The sequence below is a fragment of the Pelobates fuscus genome, chromosome 3 (genome assembly GCF_036172605.1).
Source record: "Pelobates fuscus isolate aPelFus1 chromosome 3, aPelFus1.pri, whole genome shotgun sequence".
Taxonomy (NCBI): Eukaryota; Metazoa; Chordata; class Amphibia; order Anura; family Pelobatidae; genus Pelobates; species Pelobates fuscus.
In genome coordinates this window covers 165,760,752-165,786,157 of record NC_086319.1, presented here as the reverse complement: position 1 = coordinate 165,786,157, position 25,406 = coordinate 165,760,752, and the positions used below count along the sequence as shown (strand labels likewise).

The 25,406-nt window shown below is 38.6% G+C and overlaps 1 protein-coding gene across 1 annotated transcript in view; it reads left to right on the top strand.

Annotated features, from left to right (window-relative positions):
• The window catches only part of LRP6 (LDL receptor related protein 6), an 85,042-nt gene that overhangs the window by 38,687 nt on the left and 20,949 nt on the right, over positions 1-25,406 (top strand). The window contains exons 5-13 of the mRNA XM_063447637.1: positions 476-607; positions 3,140-3,536; positions 4,035-4,206; positions 9,881-10,097; positions 10,398-10,687; positions 12,075-12,301; positions 19,561-19,745; positions 22,489-22,815; positions 23,422-23,621. Coding sequence (XP_063303707.1) covers positions 476-607; positions 3,140-3,536; positions 4,035-4,206; positions 9,881-10,097; positions 10,398-10,687; positions 12,075-12,301; positions 19,561-19,745; positions 22,489-22,815; positions 23,422-23,621 — 2,147 coding nt within the window. The remainder of the gene's footprint in view (positions 1-475; positions 608-3,139; positions 3,537-4,034; positions 4,207-9,880; positions 10,098-10,397; positions 10,688-12,074; positions 12,302-19,560; positions 19,746-22,488; positions 22,816-23,421; positions 23,622-25,406) is intronic.

The following is a 25,406-nucleotide window of genomic DNA, read 5'->3' as shown; positions in this document are numbered from 1 at the left end:
GTCACCCAGAACTCTCAATGAAGTGGTCTTATGCAGTGACCAATGTTATACATTGCAGTAACATTTCAGGGTTAAGTTCACTTTTAGTGGCTGTCATTACAACAGCCACTAGAAGTGTGTCTGCTGTACAGTAAAACTCTGTCACGTGACACAAAAGCCCCCCTGCAGGAAAGCATGATTTAGTGGTTTTCAATGGGGAAGTTTGAATGTTCTTGCCATGCATGCATTTTGGCTTCCAAATGCTGCTCTTAAAGGAGCTTTGGATTGGACCATCATTGAGGAGGTGAAAAGATCAGCAGCTGGAGCCTCAGCACTGAAAAAAGGTAAGCAAAACGTTGTATTTTTTAAAAAAATCTTTATTGCAAAAAAAAAAAAAGGGGGGGGGGGAATATACTTATTATTAGTTGGGACACTGTATATATTTTTTGTTTTGTTTATGTAATTTTTTTTTTTTTTTTAAATCCCCCTCTTCCAGCCACCAATCCTTGTGCAACCCAAAATGGCGGCTGTTCTCACTTGTGTCTCTTGTCTCCGGTGAAACCATTCTATCAGTGCGCTTGTCCGACTGGGGTCAGGCTTATGGAGGATGGGAAGACATGCATGCAAGGTGAGTTGCTCATGGATAGATTAAGCCTAACTTAAAAAAACAACAAGAAATCTTCCAAATATACTGCTGTACGATATTCTCACGTTACAATGCAAACGTCATACAATCTATTGCTTATACTGCAGCTATGTGTGTCAATGCATTCTTAAAGTGCCAAGGATAATGTGCCAATGATGGTTATTTAGAAAACTTGCATTTTTGTATGTGCTTGTTTTCCTTAGCCCATGCAACCATTGTCTTACTGGGTTAGTTTCCAGCTGATTGTGATCCATTTTTGCTCTTCTATTGCTTGTTGGATTGGCACGGTCAGTATAGTGCTGGACTCTATTCAATGTAGTACCTATCTTCTTATTAAGGGAACATTACATGACCACTCTAGGCACCCAGACCACTTCAGCTTAATGAAGTGGTCTGGGTGCAAGGTCCCTCTAGGATTAACCCTTTTTTTTTTTTTTTTATTTATAAACAAAGCAGTTTCAGAGAAACTGCTATGTTTATAATGGGATTAATTCAGCCTCCAAATCCTCTAGTGGCTGTCTCACTGACAGCCGCTAGAGACGCTTGCGTGATTCTCACTGTGAAAATCAGTGAGAGCATGCAAGCGTCCATAGGAAAGCATTGTAAATGCTTTCCTATTAGACCGACTGAATGCACGCGCAGCTCTTGCCGCGCATGCGCATTCAGCCGAAAGGGAGGATCGGAGGCGGAGGGTGTTTTCCTGGCACTATAGTGGTCCTTTAAAAAAAATTGTGCTGGATATATAAAAGGTGTTAATGCTATTAATTGAATATATCCTATTTGTATTGTGAGAGAACTATGTAAACAAAGTCTTTCAGAGTTGCTGTTAATGTGGCAGTTCTTAAATTATGCTCTGATTCATTCTTGCACTAGATGCCCAGAATGTCCTTTTAATCTGTGGCATGCCCAACTGTCTGTCTAGCTGATTCATTAGGTTCTTTTTGAAGCTTGACTGGAATTTGAAAACATTGCTAGGAGTTATGGCCTATCAATCTGTGCAATTTGGGCTCTGCTGGTCTCCTGGCCACTTGATGGGGGGATGGTGATCAATGTAAACAAACTGACCTTATGACCACAACATCCTATTGTTTGTAAAGTAACTGGATAGCCTTTTTCTAAACGAATGGGAAATCTTTGGATTTCTCAGAATACTTTCAGACTTGCTTTTTCTTGGCTTTAAAAAAAAAAAAAAAAAAAATCACAAATATTCAGGTTTTTCATGATTTTTAAGGTATAACTGAAACATATTCCATATTCAGTGGTGAATACAAATCACTTTGCCATTTGCTTGTAAATATCATCTGTTATTGTTTAACATATTCAGCTTAAAAAAAAAAAATCTTTTGCTGGCCATGTGTATTTTTTTTTAGTTTTTTCCTATCTGTGTAAAAGCTTGTCAGCAGTTAACATTAACCCCTTTGAGTACTGGAGAAGTTGGTGTGCCCATGTGGTTTATGCTTGTATTGTGTACTCCCTGGCTAATCTGTTAGTGAGGGTTGAGGGCCTCTGGCGTTATTGAGACATGTCACCAGTGTGCAGTAGATAATAATCACCCCACAGGTGTGCAACACTGACTATTGTCTGGTCTTTCTCACGCAATCTAAAGCTGCCTCGACTGTTAGTCAGGGAGACATAAACACTGCCAGGTTTTTATAGAGTGGTATTCTGTTTGTATAAGGATGTCTTTACTATCCCTGTCCCAACACCATTGCTCCTACATCATGTCCAGAAACCCCTATTTTCTACACCTCCTGCTTTTTGTGGGATTTTGTGTGTCTGCCATTGGAATGTTGGGCCTGCCTTTAAATCAACATTGAAGAATTCTCTGGATTGAAACTTTTGTTTATGTAAAGGGGGAGGGGGTTCGCTGTTAGTGGTGCCTAAAACTAATCATTCTCAGACAAAATATTAACTGTCACTAGATCCTTCTGCTCCCAAAAGCATACAGGCTACACATTAGTCACAAATCTAAATATATATTTATTTATTTTGTTTCATATGTTGCTCTTAAGTTCTTTTGTAAAGAGCTAAGGAGCTTGATATAATGTGGTAGATATGAGTGCTCAATACAAGGTTATTTGCATATGTGTAATAAATAAGATCATGAAATAAAATCTGTATAATGGCTGCTTGTAATAAAAAAAATAAGTGAAAAAAAAATGTCACTGCCATAGTATAGTTTAAATTATTTTTTTTATTTTTTTTTGGTCGAGTATTTGTTGTATTTTTAGTGAAGCCTTGTTGTATTTTAGTGAAGCCAGTGTTAAAAAACATGAATTTGTAAACATTTTCTGCATACTGTTTTGCCTTGCATCTTTTACAACTCATTTTGAAACATTTGCTGAATAAACCTCTAATTGATTCATATTTAACCCAAGACACAAGATAATTATCCTTCCCCACATCTTCATTTTATATTTCAATGTCTTTTTATGCTTGTTTGGAAAACAAATTAGTTTACCTTTCTCACTATACCTAGTAGCTTAATAAATATTTAAAAATTTTACATCTCAGGTGCTACGGAATTATTACTTCTTGCCAGACGGACAGACCTCAGACGTATATCACTAGACACCCCAGATTTCACGGACATTGTTTTGCCCTTGGAGGATATTCGTCACGCCATTGCGATTGACTATGACCCAGTTGAAGGATATATTTACTGGACCGATGATGATGTTCGTGCCATCCGCCGCACTCAGATTGATGGTTCTTCAAGTCAGTTTGTAGTTGTCTCTCAGGTGTCTCATCCAGATGGCATTGCTGTGGACTGGGTGGCCCGAAACTTGTATTGGACAGACACAGGAACAGACCGAATTGAAGTAACACGGCTGAATGGAACTATGCGAAAGATTCTCATATCGGAGAACCTTGATGAACCAAGAGCTATTGTACTTGATCCTATGAATGGGTGGGTATTGCTGTGTATGTGTTACGCAGCATAAACTAGTGAAGTGGATTTTTTTTTTTTTTGGTGCAGCTATGAACGGGTGGGTATTGCTGTGTATGTCTTATAGCATGACTAGTAAATTAGAAAAACTTTTGTGCAGCTCTCTTAAGTTACTATTGGTCATGTTACACTGGTATGGGTGCTGTAGGCATCCACATATTCGGTGCAAGGTTATATTAGTTATGCTTTATTATAATTTTTGCTAAAGTTCTTTAGTGTTTTAATTGCTTTTCTCCATTATCTGCCTCTTGCTCATAGGCTATATGGCTCCAATTTTACTCCAAAAATGTTTTTGGGGAGTTTTCATATGTATCATCATCAGAGATGACGTGTAAAAAAATAAATAAGATTTAGAGAAATTGAGAAATTTGAGGTTTAAGAAGTGTGTTAAAGCCATTGTGCCAAAGCTAAATGGAAGAATATTAATTTACATTCCCTGCTCCCTTTTCTCATTTACAGTTACATGTACTGGACCGACTGGGGGGAGTTACCAAAAATTGAGCGGGCTGCAATGGATGGTTCTGACAGGGTTGTTTTAGTTAACACTTCACTTGGATGGCCCAATGGACTGGCCCTGGATTATGAAGAAGGAAAGATCTACTGGGGGGATGCCAAGACTGACAAAATAGAGGTGGGTTACTTATTGACTCTGTTAAGATCAATTTGTGATTGGCTGAAATTATCAACTGAGCTTTTGCATAATTTTTTATAAACTTGCAGAACAACATTTTAAATGTCAGAATACTGTTTAAAAAAAAATATGTTCTATTTATATGGAAAAATTCCTAGCAAAATTCGTACTTTGAATCCGTTGATTATTGTAAGAGCAACCTAAAAGGCCAGGCTTGACTAATCTGTGATAGTTACGTCTGCCTGCCGGCCACGAGTGTCTCATAGAAATGAAAAAATATATATATAATTTAATATTTTATTATACTTTTTTTTTTCTTTTTTTTTCCCCTCTTTCCTAAGCCCAACCATTTCCTTTCTGGGTTCTCTGCCAGCTCCTAAGACGGAGATAAGCCGATGATGGTGGTTAATGGAACCCAGTGGGAGGTTTCTGAAGGATTGCATTTTTTATTTTATTTTTCACGCTTTTATCTGGCTGCCTGCAGAAAAGGCAGGCTGTCTTTACAACTTTGACAATAATCTCACTGCACTTTCTGTGAAAAATATTGCACCTGTCATTGTACTGTAGTAACTTTTGGGGAGTGCACTCATTATAAACCACACATAGAGGTGCATTGTTAACCCCTTATTTTACAATTAATTATCCATGTGGACCCAAAAATTATATTAATGAATACAATGGAAAAATTACTTCTTTGTAGTGTTAATATTTTTTGTTATATCCGCATACTTTATTTTTTAATTTTTTTATTAAATTAATGTTCTTTTTTTTTTTTTTTTTAACCTTCCAAGGCTGGCACTGATGTTGACAGTAGCATTGTAGAAATGATAACATTTGTATTTTTATCCAGTTCTTTTAGCCCCGATGCCATTGTTTATATATGGGAACTAACTTATAAGTGTAGGAACAAAAGAAGATCTAGAGCTGGATGTTCCAGCAATGATGACATTTGCATTTTTATCCACAGTGGTTGTGGTGCTAAGGAAACTAAGGTGCTAAGACATGTATCTTATTTAAGGTCTATTGCATGACATCTAAAACCAGTGAAAACTCAAAAGGTATAAACCACACACACGTAAATGCAGGTTGCATGCTCTAACTCGAGAGCACTGTACTAGAGTGTAAGTGCAAATGATTGTTGCTATTTAAACTTTAAATTTGACATGCCTGTTGCATCTTGCATAAATGGTGATGGTGGGAGATTGGGTGTGCTTGCATTCATTCAGCAAGGTGGCAATCTACCACCGTGTGTTCCTCCTCAGAGCTCTGTGTATGGTATTTTAGTAATATGCATTTGATTAAAACATGTATTCATAGTCTGCAAAACTGTAAGAGTTTTGCAGACTTATACTCATCATGGATTCCCTACTGCTTATTAATTTTACTCGTATGGTGGAAGCCTATCTGCACTAACTACTTCAGAAGCAGGATTAAAGGGACACTATAGTCACGAGAACAACAGCTTAATGTAGTTGTTCTGGTGTGTATAGTATGTCCCTGCAGGCTATTTAATGTAAGCACTGCCTTTTCTCTGAAAAGGTAGTGTTTACATTACTGCCCAGTAACACCTCTAGTGGCAGTCACTCAGATGGCCACTAGAGGTGCTTCCTGGGTTAGTGCTGCACAGTGTAAAACACTGACCTTCAGCGTATCTCCGCTCTGCAAGCAGACGTTGAAGGTTCTTCATAGAGATTTATTAATTCAGTGCATCTCTATGAGTAGATTCTGACTGGCGCAGCACTGCATTATGCCACGCATGTGCTATAGCCTCCCAATTACCAACGGGCAAGCACTGGATTGGAAAAAGGCAGATTGACACTTTTATTAATTAACCTTGTTACACCCCCTCTCCCCCAGCTGTTAATCAGACAACCAGTCCTGTTACATCCTAATTTGTCAACTCTGTGAAAGCTGTACTTAGAGTGACACTATATTCACCAGAACAACTACAGCTTATTGCATTTGTTCTGGTGAGTAGAATCATTACCTTCAGGCCTTTTGCTGTAAACATTGTCTTTTCAGAGAAAATGCAGTGTTTACATTACAGCCTAGTGATAACTTAACTAGCCACTCCTCAGATGACTGCTGAAGCTGCTTCCTTGGGCAGTGCTCCAATTGTCTCCACCCTCTGCATGCAGACATTGAACTTTCCTCATAGAGATGCATTGATTCAATTCATTTCTATGAGGAGATTGGCCAGGGCTGTGTTTGACTTGTGCTGGCTCTGCCCCTGATCTGACTCCTTGTCAGTCTCAGCCAATCCTACGGGAAGCACTGTGATTGGTTCAGACCACTTCTGATGATGTCAGCAGGCAGTTTCACATGCAGACAGGGGCAGAGCCAGCAGCTGCAGACTTGAATACAAATAACATGTTACTATATTTGGGGAGGCCAGACAGGGTCGGGGGGGCTAAAAGGTGGTTTTAACACTATAGGGTCAGGAATACATGTTTGTGTTCCTGACCCTATAGTGTTCCTTTAAGAGCCAGACATTGGATAGTCTTTGAATGGACAGCCACAGAATGCGTGGGCTGGATAAGAAGGGAAGAGCCGCTGCCGATAAGATATGTTCAGCAAGTTGTGTTTGGTACATAACTGTTGAAATACAAAGCTGCAATTGGGTTCTTTCATAGAAACCACAGATACTGTTTGAGCTACGTAAGAAAAACACTCGGTCATTAATTTTATTCAGGATTTTAATGACAGAAGCCAATTATACCCATGCATGCGACAGGTAGCTGCATAATCTGTCTTATGGAATGCTGTGAGAGCTTGTGGTGATGCTTAGTTTAGTTCAGCTTTGCTGTTACCATGAATAAGAAATACTGCAGATTGAGAGTGATGATAAATTAAGAATATGTGCTTCATTAATTGAACTAAACACTAATAACATTGGAACCTAAAATGTCCTTACTGAATAACCTTCTTTTAAATGTAAATGTGATAGTATATAATTATATTGTTTGTTTTCACCTCATTCTAATTGTATACAAACCCAAAGCCTATAGCTTTCCAAATTGTGATTATTTTGCCTATTTTAAATTTTTTTTTAACTGCCATCATAATAGTCTCACAAAATAATGCAGGCTGAAAAAGATTCTTTCCCATCAAGTTCAGTATATTTCACATATCTGTTTCACTGCTTCTGTTCCAAAAGAAGGTGATAAAACCCAATTTTGAAGCATTTGCAATGTCTGGTATTCGTCTTGGGCAGAAAGTTTTTTTTTTTTTTTTTTTTGTTTTTTTTTATGCAGAAAAAGACTTTCTGGTATTAAAGCAATATAACTTTCTTTCTCAAACCCTTTTGAGTGTCCTGAAATGGCAACCCATTATTTTAGCAGCCTTTAGCGTAGGAAGCTCAGTTTTGCATTCTGCTTGTTTTTACTCTGCCCATTCCTGCTTGAAGACTGGCAACTGTGGTGGATGTGGTATAAGCCACATGTTTCCTGTTGTAGACTTTCCCCCTTCTGCGGTTTGTTAGTGTTTAGATTTGACCCAGAATGTGAAACTCCACACCATAGAGTGGTTTCAAGAGTAAAAACCACAGGAGATTTCTATCACTGCTGAGCAGGCAGATAAAGGAGGCGAGAAATGGGGTCTGTGTTACATTTATATATAAAAGTTGAATATTCGGATTCAACTTGGATTTCATCTCTTAATTGTCAGTGTTTCTTTGTTTTGCAAAACACGTTTTGTCCTTTTATGTGGCAGTCTAAATCCTTTAGTGAATAACAGTTAAGCACTATTTGCATATTCAATTCAGCTTGTATAAAAGTATGTTAAAGAACACTCCAAGCACCACAACAACTACAGCTCTTTGTAATGCTTATACTGCTGGGAGTGGCCTGTTGTCCCTTCCCCTCCTGCCCCCCCCTCTCACCCCCACATTTTTTATAAAGTCAATCTTTTTGACTTTTAAAAGGTTTGATTTATAAATAGCTAAGCCCTGCGGTGCAGTTAACATACCGTATATACTAGAGTATAAGCCGACCCGAATATAAGCCGAGGCCCCTAATTTTACCCCAAAAAACTGGGAAAACTTATTGACTCGAGTATAAGACTAGGGTGGGAAATGCAGCAGCTACTGGTAAATTTCTAAATAAAATTAGATCCTAAAAAAATTATATTGAATATTTATTTACAGTGTGTGTGTATATACTGAATGCAGTATGTGTGTGTGTGCAGTGTGTGTGTGTGTGTGTGTGATGCAGTGTGTGTGTTGCAGAGCCTTGGTGGGGGGTGGGCATTTGTATTATATATATTTTTTAAATTATTTTAATAATTATTTTGTTTTATTAATATTTTTGTTATTATTTTTTATTTTATTATTTTTAATATTACTTTATTATTTATATTTTATTATTATTTATAATTATTTTCGTCCCCCCCTCCCTGCTTGCTAGCTGGCCAGGGAGGGGGGCTCTCCTTCCCTGGTAGTTCAATGGGGGCTGTGGGGGCTGCAGAGATGTTACTTACCTGTCCTGCAGCTCCTGTCAGCTCTCTCCTCCTCCGCGCCGTCCGGTCAGCTCTTCTGTGAGCTCACACTGTAAGTCTCGCGAGAGCCGCGGCTCTCGCGAGATTTACACTGGGAGCTGACCGAGGTGCTGAACGGATGGCGCAGAGGAGAAGGGAGCTGACAAGAGCTGCAGGACAGGTAAGTAACATCTCTGCAGCCCCAGTCTGTATTATGGCAATGCAAATTGCCATAATACAGACTATTGACTCGAGTATAAGCCGAGTTGGTTTTTTTCAGCACAAAAAATGTGCTGAAAAACTCTGCTTATACTCGAGTATATACGGTAATTCGTAAATGGTTTTTCGCGTTGCTCAGTGGACCCAAGGTAGTCAAACAGTTTAAAACTGTACCATCACTACTAGGACAGGCTAGCAACTTAGACTCCAGTCCATGGTGTTCAACCTCTCACATATACTTGTTGCCACTGATTGTTTAAAAACAAAAAAGGTAAATGAGGTGTGTGTATGTATGTGTGTGTATATATATATATATATGTATATATATATGTATATGTATATGTACACATTCTTCTCATTTACCTTTTATATATATATATATATATATATATATATATATATATATATATATATATATATATATATATATAAAAAAAGTAAATCCTTTACCAAAAAATGGTAGTCTGACTTCAGCCTGCATCAACTAATTATTAAAGAAACACGGCAAGCACCATATGCAATACAGCACATAGTAATGGTGCCAGGAGTTCCCTTGTGCCTTCCCAGAGTAAGTACTTAAACCCTTTAAGACGCTCAGCTGATGCTCGCAACCAATGAGCAGGGCCTAGCTGAGTGATGCTAACATAAGCGCTTTGCAGGTGCCCTGGTGCGCAAGGGTAAGTTGTCAAACTCCTAAATGGTTTAAACACTTACTGAGGGAGGGCGCAAAAGGGATTCATTCCATTCTTCTTCCAGTGTATTGCTGATTTGGTAGTTTTCAGGATACTTATTTGTAATAATTTTTGTCACATTGATGCTTTAATACTGTATGGGATCTGCCTAAGGAAATAGCTTCATTGGATTAAAAAAATAAATTAAAAAAATACACCATTATATTTTAAATTTTTCATTTAAACATGTTTGTAAGAATTTAGTGGTACTGCAGATTGAAATTCTTCTACATTACATTCTGTTTCTCTAGGTGATGTTCACAAATGGTACAAACCGCAGGATTCTAGTGGAAGACAAGTTGCCACACATTTTTGGGTTTACACTGCTTGGAGATTATGTTTACTGGACAGACTGGCAGAGACGGAGCATTGAGAGGGTAAACAAGCGCACTGCAGAACGAGAAGTCATTATAGATCAATTACCTGACTTGATGGGTCTTAAAGCTACCAACATACAAAAGATACCAGGTAAGTTCATTTTACCACTCTAGCAAAACATCATTCTAATTAATGTAATCCGATGCATGTTATCTCCTCTGGAGGCAGTTTTCTCAATGTTAAGAAAAGAGAGAAAAGGCTACATTTAATTGGAGACCTGTATTTTGGATATCATTGTAAGTTGTCATAATAGCAATATTGACCAATATTTCTTTTAATATGTTTCATTACGGCCATGTAGAGTTTTTTTTTTGTTTGTTTTGTTTGTTTTTTATATGCATGTGGTGGTTTATTATTTCCTCTAATTTTGACTTGCATTTTGTATTCTAGGGACCAATGCCTGTGCTGATAATAATGGAGGTTGCAGCCACCTGTGTCTATATCGACCGCAAGGACCTCGTTGTGCTTGTCCAATCGGGCTTGAGTTGATAAATGACATGAAAACTTGCATTGTCCCTGAGGCCTTCCTCCTGTTTTCTCGGAGGGCGGATATTCGGCGCATATCTCTGGAGACCAACAATAATAATGTAGCTATTCCTCTGACTGGTGTGAAGGAAGCTTCTGCCCTAGACTTTGATGTGACAGACAACAGAATCTATTGGACAGACGTCAGTCTAAAGGTGAGTGTCTTAAAGTGACACTACAGTCATAAAAACAACTTTATCTTAATTAAGCCGTTTTGATGTATAGATCATGTATGCGCTATTCCCTGCCATTTTAGAAGTTAAATCACTTTGTTTATGCAACCATAGTCCCACCTCCCTGCATGTGATTTACACAGCCTTCCTAAACACTTCCAGTAAAGAGTCATCTAATGTTTACACTTCCTTTATTCACATTCTTATTTAATTATTAATTTAGAATTTCTTATCTCTTGCCCTGTTGATAGCTTGCTAGACCCTGTAGAAACCTTCTGAATGTAATGAAGGTTCTATTTACAGAGTTAAACGTTTAAACTAAGTTACACCTGATTGAAAAAAAACATTTTTGTCAGTCACAGCCAGGGAATGTGTGACTAGCACTGCATAAACAGAAACAAAAGTTATTTAACTCTTTTTTTTAACTCTGAAATATTGCTTGAGAGAGGAGGGTTCCTTTCTCCCTTACACATAGTTGTTTATAAGTGCAGAAATTTGCATGCATGGCTTGGGTGAACTGTACACAGATTCAGTTGTTATGGCTGTAGTTTGCTAATTTAGTAGTTTCACTCATTAAATCTGATGAATGTGGCTGCTGGCCCGTAGACTACTGGCGGATAGAGATTTATTGGAAATATAAGAACACATAGACCACAATAAGAGGAGCATCTTCCTTATTTGAGACGTAGTCTTTGTGACTTTGCCTTTAGATTAGCAGTAGCTACAGGGACTTGTAAGGTTAGTATATATATATATATATATATATATATATATATATATATATATATATATATATATATCTTTTTTCTTTTTTTTTTTAATATATATATATATCTTTTTTCTTTTTTTTTTTTAATATATATATATATATCTTTTTTCTTTTTTTTTTTAATATATATATATATATATATATCTTTTTTCTTTTTTTTTTATATATATATATATCTTATAGAGAGCATTAAAGTCTGCTGTAGAACTTTTACTAGTATTCACTATTTTTTTTTTTTTTAGGTATTTTTGTATCACACACTTGAAATGTACTACTGGTTAGATACTTTCAGTTTAATCTTTGCTTCAGCTTTTTTGAGTTATGTTTCTGTTTATTATGACTTCTGCGTTTTTGCAGCGGTTATCATTCTGCATAAATTAAGTTGCTAATCATAGTCAGCATTAAGTTGTGTGTTTTTTTTTTTTTTCATTTTCCATCCCCTGTTATTATGTAAAGAAACAGGTGTTAAGAGGTGATAGATGTTGTAATATTTACATGTACGCTCTGAAAAAAATGCTGTGCCCCAGGCAGAATCTATATGATCACTCACCTAGCCTCCACCTACTCTGCTAGTGCTAACAATGAGTTTTACCTTTGCAGACCATCAGTCGGGCTTTCATGAATGGAAGTTCACTAGAGCATGTTATACAGTTTGGCTTGGATTATCCAGAAGGGATGGCAGTGGACTGGCTTGGAAAAAACCTGTATTGGGCAGATACTGGCACAAACCGTATAGAGGTATCAAAGTTGGATGGGCAGCACCGGCAAATCTTGGTGTGGAAAGATCTAGACAGTCCTAGGGCGCTTGCTCTTGACCCAGTGGAAGGGTGAGTTTTGAAATTTGTGAAATATGCTTTGATGAGTGTTAAACTCCAGCAAGAGCAATGCTTTTTAATGGCTATCCCTGACTTGTTATACTTTATTACAGTGTTTTGTTTAATTACATGGCAGCATATGGTGAAAAACCGGGCAGGGGAGTTTTATTAAGGTGCTTTTGCCTTTATAAATATTGCTTGGGTAATTTATGATGCAGTCCCTTTCTATAATGGACCCTTAATATAAAAGTATAAATGTCTTCTATTTGTTTCTCCAACAGTGGCTAGAGGCTCTTGGTTAGGCCCTCTTTCTGTTATTACTGGCATATTCTAATAAGAACTGGCCATTTTCTCCTCCCCACCCTCCTGTTGAATTGCTTTCTTAGTATAGGGGCTGTCTTTTCCCAGTCCAACTCTAGTTCCCTTTCAGTAGAAGGGAGTCTACACTCATGAGACTTGGTCTTAATAAAGGTGAGATTATTCACATTCTTTGGCATATCATGAAAGCATCTACAAGACAGAATGTTCCCATAGTTTGCCATTCTATCTCAATATTCCCGTGATCCCTTTAGTCTCCCATTCTCTTCCCCTCCTGTCTCCGTCCTGTCCCCAAACATTCCCCCGCCCGGTAACCCAAGACCTTGTCCGCAATCAAAATAGAGGGCTATGTGTCCTTCTGTCCCCCTGATGAGGCTTCTATAAAGTATCCGTGTGTCAGCTGTGTTTGAAAGTCGTCCTTAAAGGAAACTGTAATTCAATCCGTCCATGTGTCTTTGTATGTTTGAATTCGGCCCTGTGGAGAAATCATCAATTCTTTTAGGTGCATTAGGTCCTCCACTTTGTTGTACCAATTGCTAAGAGGTGGTGATGTATCTTTTTTCCAATAAAGGGGAATTTTTGTATTGGGATGTCGGTATGGTGCTGACCGAAAGGGTGGGGGATTGAGAATTGCTTAATTTTTGTATGAATGCCTTCCCAGTAGGGCATGTACCTGTGGCAGAATATCTCCAACACTCACAATCCAGTGTAGGTTTGTCCAATTAAATTAATGTGGATATGTTGTTAATTGGAGTAAACAAGTACTTAATTAAAATAACTTTCCTGAGGGGCACCCCAGTAATGCAGAGTCCAACTCATTCACTCTGGTGTTCTGAAGTTCTGAGATGTAGTTGTTCTCATGAGCGATTTCTCTGGTGTTGGTCATCCCCAAGTGTCGGTATCCAATGTTTGCATATATTAAGCTGTCCAGTATGGTAATACTATATATTTTACATGACAAGGTTAACTTATGTACAAAAGCCTAGTTACTTTGCATATTGCAAATGGTGAATGTACTAACGAAGTGCTTGACCATGATGGCTGTACACTGATGCAATGAGTGCCATGACACCTGTAACGGACCGTTTCAGCACACAAGGGGTTGAAATCCGTTTAGGCGATATTCCCCTACCAAATACACTAACAGCTGCTGCAAGCACCAATCTCCCGAATTGCAAACACATGAATACTCAAACTCTCGAACAGGAAACACACCAATTCACCAACTCCCGAACACACAAATGCTGTTAAACAGCCGAACAGGAAAAACCATACGAACAGCTTACACTCCTGGCAATCGCACTGTAACAGCATACAATCCAATTCCCCCCCAAGAACGAGACAACACTTTGTTTGAGGGTCAAACAGAACTGATTTACTGGGGCTACCTGCCCGGCTTTTATGCATGTCTCTCACCTGGTGGACACTCCCCTAGGGGACCAGATGGAAGACTGGGAAACATATTGGACATTGACCAATCACAAGCTTACAATCCCACAATGCATTGCAATCCCTCCTCTCTGTCCTGGAGATAATTGGGAAGTAATCCAGTTATCTCCAAGGACAGAGGCAAAACTCCATTAACCACATGGCAGACAAAGGACAATAAAAGACATACAATTACATAATGTTACATTTATCACATAGAACATACACATTCTACCTATCCACAGATAGCTTAGATCTGAGCGCCCATTACTACCGGATGGCGCTCAGATCACATACATACAGTTCAATCGCCATGGAGCCAAAGTCTTTCATACAGTCTTTCAGTATACGGCTGGACTCCATGGCATAGCTATCTGGGGTAGCATGGTTTAAACAGTAAAATACTGAATGGACCGGTGTTCGTATAATTGACTGCAGGTAGGAGAAGGGAGGTCGGTGGCTCAGCGGTGTTCGTGACTTTAACAGTCCGCAGAAAGGCACGAACCAGCCTTTCTGCAGGGAAAAAGAACAGTGTTAAACATGGGGCCATAGTCTAAAGGGAGCAGGCGAGCAACCAGGCTCCTCCAGTGGCGAGGTTGGTTCCGCCACAACACCTTCTGTAGAATTTTTTTGAAGAATACATGTCAACTGTGCAGTGACTTTCTGGGATTAATCCTCTCTTTTTTGGGGGGGATACCCTAGTGTTGCCTTAAAAATTATAATATGTATTAAAATACTTTTATAATAGTCAACCAAAATCACTCTACTGTGTAGTTTAAACTGTGTGTTAATGAATCAATCACAATTCAGGTTAGGAAAGTATACAGATGTTGCTATCAGAGGCGGGCTGAGTAAGGGAATGAAACCGTGTAGATAAAGCAAACTCCTGGCTTCTCTAATGACCACACCAATTCTAAAGATATAGTGGCAAAGTACTTAAAGGGTAAGGAATCGGACTGTGACAAGAGAGTGTAGACTGACTGACTGACTGGACAACTCCCTAAATATGCCCCTAGTCCGGGAGCTAATGCCGGAATAAGCTGATATGTCCAAACGAACTGCTGAGCAGTGAATTCAATATTGGGAAATTCCCCTATTATTCAAGTATGTGCCCTAAAATCCACGTTGAACTGTAAGGGTAACATCTAAACACTTCAGCTAATGCTAGCTGACTCTTCAATAGCCTACCTTATTTTTTGTCACGTATAGTGGCAGTACTCACAAATGGGATGTTCCTTCTAGGTTGTTCAAGAATCTCCCCCTTCTTTAAAAGATAATTGTGTGCCCCTCCTGCTGCCTCTATTTAACTTGTATAGTAGAGGAGAACTCCAGTTCTTCTTGTCCCGGCAACGGGACAGACAAGCTCCTCCAAGGTCCAGGTGGAGAATGGTGCGGTCAGCACAGGCTGCTGATCAGGCAGGTGAGTGCCTGATAGGTCCCCAGGTGGGAGCTGAGCGGCTAGGCATTCTTCCGGGTTTGCGTTACGGAACGCGACCGGAAATCAGTCTATTTGTGGCATCTCTGGGAATTCCCGGGTGGACCTCCCACTAAGTATCTATACGCATGCGCACAGATGGGAAAACGCACGCCTGGGAGGTTTTGCGTTCCACTGAACACCGAATCGTGCTACTGCGCATGCGCAAAACTGTGTCCGTGAGTTTGGTGCCAAATTAAAAAAAAAAAAAAATTGGGCTATAAAGCTGTGCAGAGCCTGCCTGACCCCAAGGGTGGGTGTACAGTCTTGGTTTTCCGTGTCTCCAGCCCTCCTACACGGTTGTGAAGTGTTTGAGGTGAGATTTAACTCTTTAAACTCTCTTTGACACCTGTCACAATTGCATGCTAATATATATATATATATATATATATATATATATATATATATATATATATATATATATATATATATATATATATATATATATATATATATAAAAAAATATATATATATTTTTTTCCCTCTTTTCCCAGATATGTCCAGTCCTATTTCTCCAGATAAGGCTGATAAAGAAAAGATGTCAGCTTCAGTTCCTAAAAAAGCCACAAGTAAATCTAAGCACTTATGTTGTCTGGAATGTGCAGTCCCTCTACCTGACGGATGTCGCAAAAAAGACATGCAATCAGTGCTCCACAGAATTGCTAGAGAAAGCCAAGCAAACTGATATATCATCCTTCCTGTGCTGGTTCCAGGAAAATTTGACCCAGACCTTAGACTCTTTTAAAGATGCCGTAAAGAAAGAACTGCCTATTCAGGAGAAGCAGACAAAGAAACGTAGGAGAGAAAGATCTCCTTCCCTGTCTGATCTATCTTCAGGGGAATGTTTATCTTCCTCACCTTCTGATATTTCCAGCCTGGCTTCAAGTGTGGAGGAAGGTTTTCCACCAGAAGAGCTTAAAAAAATTATAAAAGAAGTCGTGACAGCTGTACAGGAACCTGAACCTACCCAAGGGTAAGGTTAAAGGCTTTCCTAAACTAATGGATCTCCTTCAAAGAGAATGGAAGACTCCTGAAAAGATGTGTGTTTATTTCAAAGCATTTCAAACTTATTTTCAAGCTTTAGTCTGAAGAGAAATGGGAGGATCTTCCCAAGGTTGACATGAAGATAGCCCAACTATCAAAGAAGACCACTATACGCATTGGCGAGGTCTCTGGATTGAAGGACCCCATGGACAAGCCAGCCAAAACTTTGTGTAGAAGGATCTTCCAGGCTGCAGGCTATCAATGCAGATCCAAAATAGCAGGCTCAGGAGTTTTTAGAGCACAGAGCGTTTGGCTTCAAGCCCTAGAAGAGTCTCTTATGGGAAAGTCTGATAGCAAACCCTGCCCAGCTTATGTTCCTCCTGAAACTGTCTAACGAGTTTTTTTCGGATGCCTCTGATGAGATTCTACGTTTATCCGCCAGAATAATGGCTTTGTCTTCAGTGGTATGGCTAAAAACATGGACCGCTGATTCGGCCTCTAAGGCAGCCTTGTGTGAACTACCCTTCGAGAGGAACAAGCTTTTCGGTACTCCTTTGGGAGACATCAGGCAAATGTCTGAAACAAAGAAGGCTCTCTCAGGATTCGAGACCTCAAAAATATAAAAGATTAAAAGTTCAGGGGGTCAGCGTTCCTTTCGTTACCAAGGACGATTTCGTAGATTTCAGAAACAAGGTGAAACCAGCCGTCAATGAGCTAGACAGGATCTCAACAAGCAGGATAAAAGGAGAAAATTTTGATGCCAAGAGGGTAGGAGGACGTCTTCGGTTCTTCACTCACGAATGGAAAAAGAAAACCTCAAACGGTTGGATTCTAAGAACCATTTCAGAAGGTTACAAAATCAAGTTTTCTGCAATACCACAACCATCTGTCCTGCTGTCAAGTTATCCATCGATTTAAGAAATCAGAGGCACTCCTGGCAGAATCTCTTATCCTTTTACACAAGGATGTAGTAGAGAAGGTACCCAAACAATGGGAATTTCAGGGAGTTTACTCTCGCCTGTTCCTGGTGCAAAAACCAGACGGATTCTTCCGGCCTATCCTAGGCCTCAAGAGGGTCAACACTTGCATACTGTATCAAAAATTTTGTATGGAGAATATTCTGTCTGTCACGCACATCCTTCAAAAGGGGGAATTCATGGCAAAGTTAGACCTGAAAGATGCCTACCTCCATGGAAGTTCCTCAGATTTGCAGTCTTAACGAGAAGGCGAAGAATTCTCCACTTTCAGTTCAAGGCGCTACCCTTTGGCCTGTCATCGGTTTCTAGTATATTTACAAAAATCCTGGATATTCTTTCTGTTTTGCAGGATGGTTTTGTAGCCGGCCTAGGGGTCTCTACACTCAAGGGCCAGATTTCAGCATTAAGTCACTTCCTGGTTTGTGACATTGCCTCAGACTTGCTTATCCGCAGGTTTTTTTAGATCCATACGTCTGAAGCGTCCTCCCAAGATCTCTCCCTTTCCTACCTGGGTTTTGTACTTGGTTCTTCAAGCCCTTTGTGAACCACTGTTTGAACCGTTACTAGAGGTTTCCCTGAAACTGCTTACTTTCAAAACGGCGTTCCTGGTGGCAAAGTAGTCCTGCACCTCAGGCCTTCGTTTTTGCCCAAGGTGATTTCTAGTTCATCTATGAACTAACCTATTGTTCTGCCTTCCTTCTGCCAATCTCCTTCATCGGATCTTGAAAGAAAGTGGCATCTCCTTGATTTTAGAAGGGCACTAAAATTTTACCTTAAGAGAACACAAGGTTTTAAGACCCCGGATCATCTTTTTGTCTCCTTTCAGGGCGCTAACAAGGGTTGTACTGCCTCCAGGCCGTCTTTATCCAGATGGCTAACTGATACCATTAAGTTGGCTTATCAATCCAAAGGGGTCCCGTTTGGATCATCATTGAAGGCCCATTCCATTAGGGCTATGGCAACTTCCTGGGCAGAAAAAGCAGCGGCCTCACCTGAAGACATCTGTAAAGCGGCTACTTGGTCTTCATTGCATACGTTTATTAAACATTATAGGCTGGACATATTCTCATCCTCTGAAGCTGCTTTTGGGCGTAAGGTGCTACAGGCGGTAGCCTTCTAAGTTCCAACCCTTTATTCGTTTTACAGGGATCTTGCTGTATCCCACTTGTGAGTACTGCCACTATATGTGAGAAATAACAGTAATTTTACTTACCGTAAATTCCTTTTTTCTTAGTATAGTGGCAGTACTGGGTTTCCCTCCACTTTTATATGGATTAAATAACTTTTGCAGTATTCAGTTTCCGTTTGGTTATTTTGTATTACTGGACTCCTCCTCTACGATACAGGTTACATAGGGGCAGCGGGCGGGGCACACAATTATCTTTTAAAGAAGGGGCAGCTTCTTGTCCAACCTAGAAGGAACATCCCACTTGTGAGTACTGCCACTATACTAAGAAAAATGGAATTCCAGTAAAATTACTGTTTTTTATTTTTTAATTTCCTGCTTTTTAGCTCGGTATTAGCAAATTAAACAAGGCACTGTATTAAATACAGAGAAGTAAGCTTAAACATTCCATAAAAATCAGAAAATCATGTCCTGTGTTAATCTTCAATATTTTTGCGGGGACTCAAAAGCCTTTTGTGTACTTTTCCTGTTCATTGTAACAAAGGCACATTATCTGCTTAGCCTGTCAGTCTAGTATCAATAATTATAGTCAGTGGGAAAGCAAACCTGAAATATTATCTGGTAATTTAGCCAGACAGACCTGGATCAGTCTACTACGATTTCTTTCTCTTTTTACAGGTATCATGGTTAAAGTAGGTCAGTTTGTCAGGTGGAAAGTAAAATGTAAACAAAATATCTTGCAGCAAGAACACAATTTAAAGGCTGTTTGTGTGTTTGTGTGTTTGTGTGTTTGTGTGTGTGTGTGTAGATCGATAGATATGTTTGTGTATGTGTATATATATATATTACACACACAAGCATCTTACAATTATATTTTAAAATTTATCTGATTAAAATATATAGCCACCATGATAATGTTCATTAAGCATAGTTCATGTTCACTATATTCATGTTTTCCATGTAGATATATGTATTGGACGGAATGGGGTGGAAAGCCTAAAATTGAACGAGCAGCCATGGATGGGACAGAGCGCCTCACTCTCGTGCCCAATGTAGGAAGAGCAAATGGACTCACTATTGATTATGTGGAACGGAGACTGTACTGGACGGATCTAGATACTAATCTCATAGAGTCCTCTAACATGCTGGGTAAGAGTTGGAAGATGGGTCGTGTTTAATTTTTTGTTTCTAACTTGCTCATGTTGATTTGTGTATTTTTTTAAATTGCTTTCATGGAATTGCTTTTCCGCTATGTACTAAAGTAAAAATGATGTACTATGTTATAAAACTTTATGTAATAATAGGAATGCGTGATGGTGACGGTTTGTAGCTTCATCTCATGCTACCAAACATCACAGTGTTAATTAATGTACATCGTTCTGTCCATTCCCTGGAAGTACCAGTTCCTCCTACTTTCACCCCAATAAATGCTATTGAAGCACCTATTGGTGTTATTAGCTCAGCGTATGTAATTAAAAATGTTCCTTACCTCCGCAGTAAGGTGGGGGAAACACTAAACAACACCAAGAACACAAATGTTATGAATACACAATGTAACGCCATCATATCAAGTAGATTATTAGGCTCCTGTATTTTCTTATTATATCAGTTGTCTTGCTCCACACAAAAATAATTTCATTAAAAAATATATACCGATATTTAAAAAAAAAAAAAAAAAAATCTCATCTATTGAGCACCTGGACGCTACGTGGCCGTCACTTTTTATTTTTTTATTCCATTTAAAAATGTATTAAAAAAAAAAAAAAGATTTTTTACACATCTTTAGTTTCACTTCAGTGACCCATTTCCAACAAAAGTCACACCATTAACTTTTGTAGAAATTATTTTTTATTTATAAAGTTTGCTACCTTTTTAACCATTTTACTTCCAGCTGTATACCCCCCCACTTCAAGTTACTAAGCAGCTGCCTCGGTAGGTACAGAGAGCGTGAAATTATGGTGAAGGCAGTTGCCTCCCAGCTGTTTGTTTCCACCACTCCCCAATGTGGAAGGCAGACTGCACATGGATATGTGCCAAGCCCAGCTTCCTGCAGCAAGTCGATTTGCATTAAAAAGGATTTATCTGCAGGGGGAAATGTTTAACATCATGTTTTAAGTAACTGATCCGCTTTCCACTAAATCTTCCCCTACTACCAGTTTCTTCCTAAACCTGTCTGGTTCCCCTGCGCCTTGTGATTTTGCACATGTTAACGCTGTTGTTGCCATCCCATTTTTAAGATTTATGAAGAGTACTTTTGTAAGATTTTAAATTATAAAATAAACTAACATATTTTCTCCATTATATATACTGAGATGCTTTATACTAATTTCACTGGGTGAAAATTGGGTTAATGCTAAAGTGATTGCCTAAACGTGTAAAATTTGGCAGTAGCAATCTGTTTGATGTCACAGTGCTCTGACATAACTTTTGCCTAAGCAATGCTGCTATTTGTTTCCCCTGTGATCACTACTACTTGATGCAAAGTAATGACATTTGTTGGTCTGGTATCCGGTCTCGTCACCTTGTGAATTAATTAATACTGCAGACATTGATCTACAACACGATCCTTTCCTTTATGCATGCACACCATCTGTTATAGCCCACAAACACTAAATAAAGCACTTATTTCTATTCAAATCTCTTTTTATTGAAAATTATTCAAACCTTTTTTTTTTTTTTTTTTAACAGAATGGTGTCTATATAGTTATTCAAACAAGGTTCTTGCTAGCTTTATTGTGCCAGATAGAAATTTAAATTGACTATGTCGGGTCCACATTAAGCATGTTATTAAAAATTTGCATCTCCAACTGTTTCCCATTAGAAACTGATTGAAACAGAAAATGCTCTTTTTGTATGGTATATCAAATTGTTCAAAGAATAAAGTTATGGTCCGCACTCAGCCATGTTGAGAGAGCACCAGGGGTGTGTAAAATGCGTCCAGGGTACTCACCTTAACTCTTTTGTTGGGTAGCGGTGTAGGTGGGGTCTCTCTCATCTGGCAGCAGCAGGTATTGCTATCATTTCGACACTTTTTAATCTTATTCAATATTCCTATTTTTGGAAAATGTTTTATTTTTGCCTGGATACTTGGAGTATGATTAACATTTCAATTCATTGCATGCTGTTTGCATAATACCATGCATGCGTTGATATTCATCATGTATGAGGACTGCCATGATACATTTTCTGCCATTTTTCGTTTTTGCACTAATTATCAATAAATGTGAATATTTGCAACATATTCATTCCCTCATTTATTAGCAAAGAAATCTATTTTTTTTTGTGGATTAAAGGGGTTTATCCCAGAGTGGGGACCATAACTTTATTCTATAAAGTATTGTCTATGTTTGGGAAAGGTCCTGCACCGGAATTTAACCTCACGTATTATACAGGACTTTTGAATTTTCCTGTTATTTAATATATCATTAATTGGAGTGGCGGCATAGTTTGTGGATGGATCTCTCCACACTTCTATTTTTACATATGAAAATTTGTTCATGTGATCTCGAGATACTTTATAATCCCCCGCACTTGGTTTCTGTTGCACTCCTGGAAAAACCCCACAATCCTACATATATTTTTGTACTATTTCTAATGTATGATTTTTGACATTGATATTGTGTGGGGTCATTCTCCCCCCACCCCACCCCCCCCACCCATCTGTTTCATATGCTGGAAGGGCTATCAGAGTTTACCTAAATGTAAAAGTTTCATGTAATGTCATTGCGATCATTCTATTAAGCGCAGAGACTGGAAGGCGATTTGTTTCTTCTACAAATAAGACACGTCTTGGTATTACAAATTTGTTTTGCTTGAAAGCTTCTTTCTTTGTAGAAAATACAGTTATTATGAAAGGAGAGGTTGTATTTATTTTCCTTATTAACGTTCACAGGACGGGAGCGAGATGTTATTGCCGACGATCTCCCTCACCCTTTCGGTCTGACTCAGTATCAGGATTACATATACTGGACAGACTGGAGCCGTAGGAGTATTGAGCGTGCCAACAAGACCAGTGGGCAGAACCGTACCATCATCCAGGGTCATCTTGATTATGTAATGGACATCCTAGTCTTTCACTCATCTCGACAAGCTGGGTGGAATGAGTGTGCCTCCAGCAATGGACAGTGCTCTCACCTCTGTCTGGCAATGCCCATAAGCAGCTATACCTGTGGCTGTCCTGTTCACTACTCTTTGAATGCAGATAACAAGACTTGCATTGGTAAGAATGTCATAATCTGTGCAATGGAAAGATATAAAAATTTCACTTTCTTTTCAGACGAATTAAATATTTAAGTGAGAAAAATGTATTTTTCTGTAATGCATTTTTTTGAAGTGTTTATTATAATATTGCTTTAGAAACAAAAATAATCTGCAATTTTCAATTTCGGTTATCATATTCCTCCCAGTACCTATGACATGCATACTTAACTACTTTGGCAGGGAATTGATGTATGCGTTCAGACAATTCATATTTACATAGGAAATATAACAAGTCTGTGTTTTATTTTACGAAGTGCATTACTAATCCCTTTATTTCTGTTTGTGTGTGGTTTCACATTGCAAGAGAGAAACAAAAAGAAAAGTCATTTGAGATATTTTGGGGAAAATGTTAAATTCTATAAGTGTAAGGTCAGGCCCTAACTCTGCCCACCTTAAAGACATCTGGGAGCTTCCATTGAGCGGAACACTAATACTATTTATCTGTTAATAAATGTCTGTAGGTCATGGAAGTAAACTCTTCGGTCATGTAATGTGAACAAGAGATGTAAAGATTTCAGGTTGTGAAAAAAACTTATTTTTATAAAACAAATTTATTTATTTTCAGCTCCCAGTGCCTTCCTGCTGTTCAGCCAGAAAAGCGCTATAAACCGCATGGTAATTGATGAGCAGCAGAGTCCAGATATAATCCTCCCAATTCACAATTTGCGCAGTGTCCGTGCTATAGACTATGATCCATTGGAAAAACATCTGTATTGGATAGACTCTCGTCAGAATATACGCCGGGCACAGGAGGATGGCAGCCAGGTGAGGCTACAAGTCACTGTTTAATGTCCACTGTTATAAGAGTTTTGGGCATTAGCCTTAAAGAGTTACTCAACCATCATGACCACTTCTGCTTTTTAGAAGTGTTTTTTGTGGCTGGAGTCTGTACGTGCAGTGTCTCTGCTTGAAACGCTGCACATACTGAGATATTTGCACACTTTTTTTTGGTCATTCTGTATTTTATTGAAGGATATAAATAAGAGGATTACAGAAAGTTAAAGGAACACTATAGTCACCTAAATTACTTTAGCTAAATAAAGCTGTTTTAGTGTATAGATCATTCCCCTGCAATTTCACTGCTCAATCCACTGTCATTTAGGAGTTAAATCACGTTGTTTCTGTTTATGCAGCCCTAGCCACACCTCCCCTGGCTATGATTGACAGAGCCTGCATGAAAAAGAAGCTGGTTTCACTTTCAAACAGATGTAATTTACCTTAAATAATTGTATCTCAATCTCTAAATTGAACTTTAATCACATACAGGAGGCTCTTGCAGGGTCTAGCAAGCTATTAACATAGCAGGGGATAAGAAAATCTTAATTAAACAGAACTTGCAATAAAGAAAGCCTAAATAGGGCTCTCTTTACAGGAAGTGTTTATGGAAGGCTGTGCAAGTCACATGCAGGGAGGTGTTACTAGGGTTCATAAACAAAGGGAATTTACTCCTAAATGGCAGAGGATTGAGCAGTGAGGCTGCAGGGGCATGTTCAATACACCAAAACTGCTTCATTAAGCTAAAGTTGTTCAGGTGACTATAGTGTCCCTTTAAAGAAAGGAGTTGCAAGATAGAACCACGTAACAATATTACACTTTTTTATTTTATTTTTTTTATTATGAGCCCGACACACATCTTAGGCAGTCCCTATGTCAGTTCTGTGCAAACATTACGTCTGTCCTCAGTATATACTGCGTTCTTGCAAAATATGTCATTATCTTGTGTCCCTTCCCCCCAAGCTGTACCCGCCTTTTTTTTTTTTTTTTTGCTTTTATTTTAACCTCCAATTTCCACCATTTTCGACCACTTCCTCCATGCCCTTACTGGCTCAGAGCGCACTCATGCGCTATGAGAAAATGAAATAGTCCAGTGAAATGCTTTTCTATGAGAAGCATTTGATTGGACCACGGAAAAGAAGTCAGTGACACATTTTCAGCTAACATTGTTGGTGTTGCTTTTTCATTATTGTATAACTAATAAGAGGGGGGAGCTATTAAATAGTGCCCAGTAACTGTGATCGTTCTGGAGTAAATGAGCACATGGAGCTTCTAGGCCTGCTGCCTATCACAAATATGCTTATTGCTACAGGAAAAGATACTAGTCTGTCATGGATGACCAGTGTTCACCTGGCAAGAAGATGTTGGAAGAATATAAACTGTTTTATGCTTAGCAGGAGAACACCTAGTGGATGGGGAGAATCATGTAGCTGCAGGGGATTATGACAATGTGTGTAATAGTATCCTGTGGATAAAATGTTCGAGTTTTGTTGGGAAGGGAGATTCCCACCTGGGCACATTTTAGAGATTCTATACGTAATATTTTTAAAATCATTTGGGATAATGATTTTAAAGGGAAGTGATTAACCCTAATCTCAGAATGGAGACATGAGTGATTTATGGGCTTCTCAGATTTTTCTGCTTAATTAATTAATTATTTAATTAATTAATTAAATAAATAAACACATCTCTTTTTTTTTTTATTATTATTTTTTTACACTGCAGTTCCCTAAACCAAAGGACATTCACTAAGAGAATTTGATGTTACTAATCAAC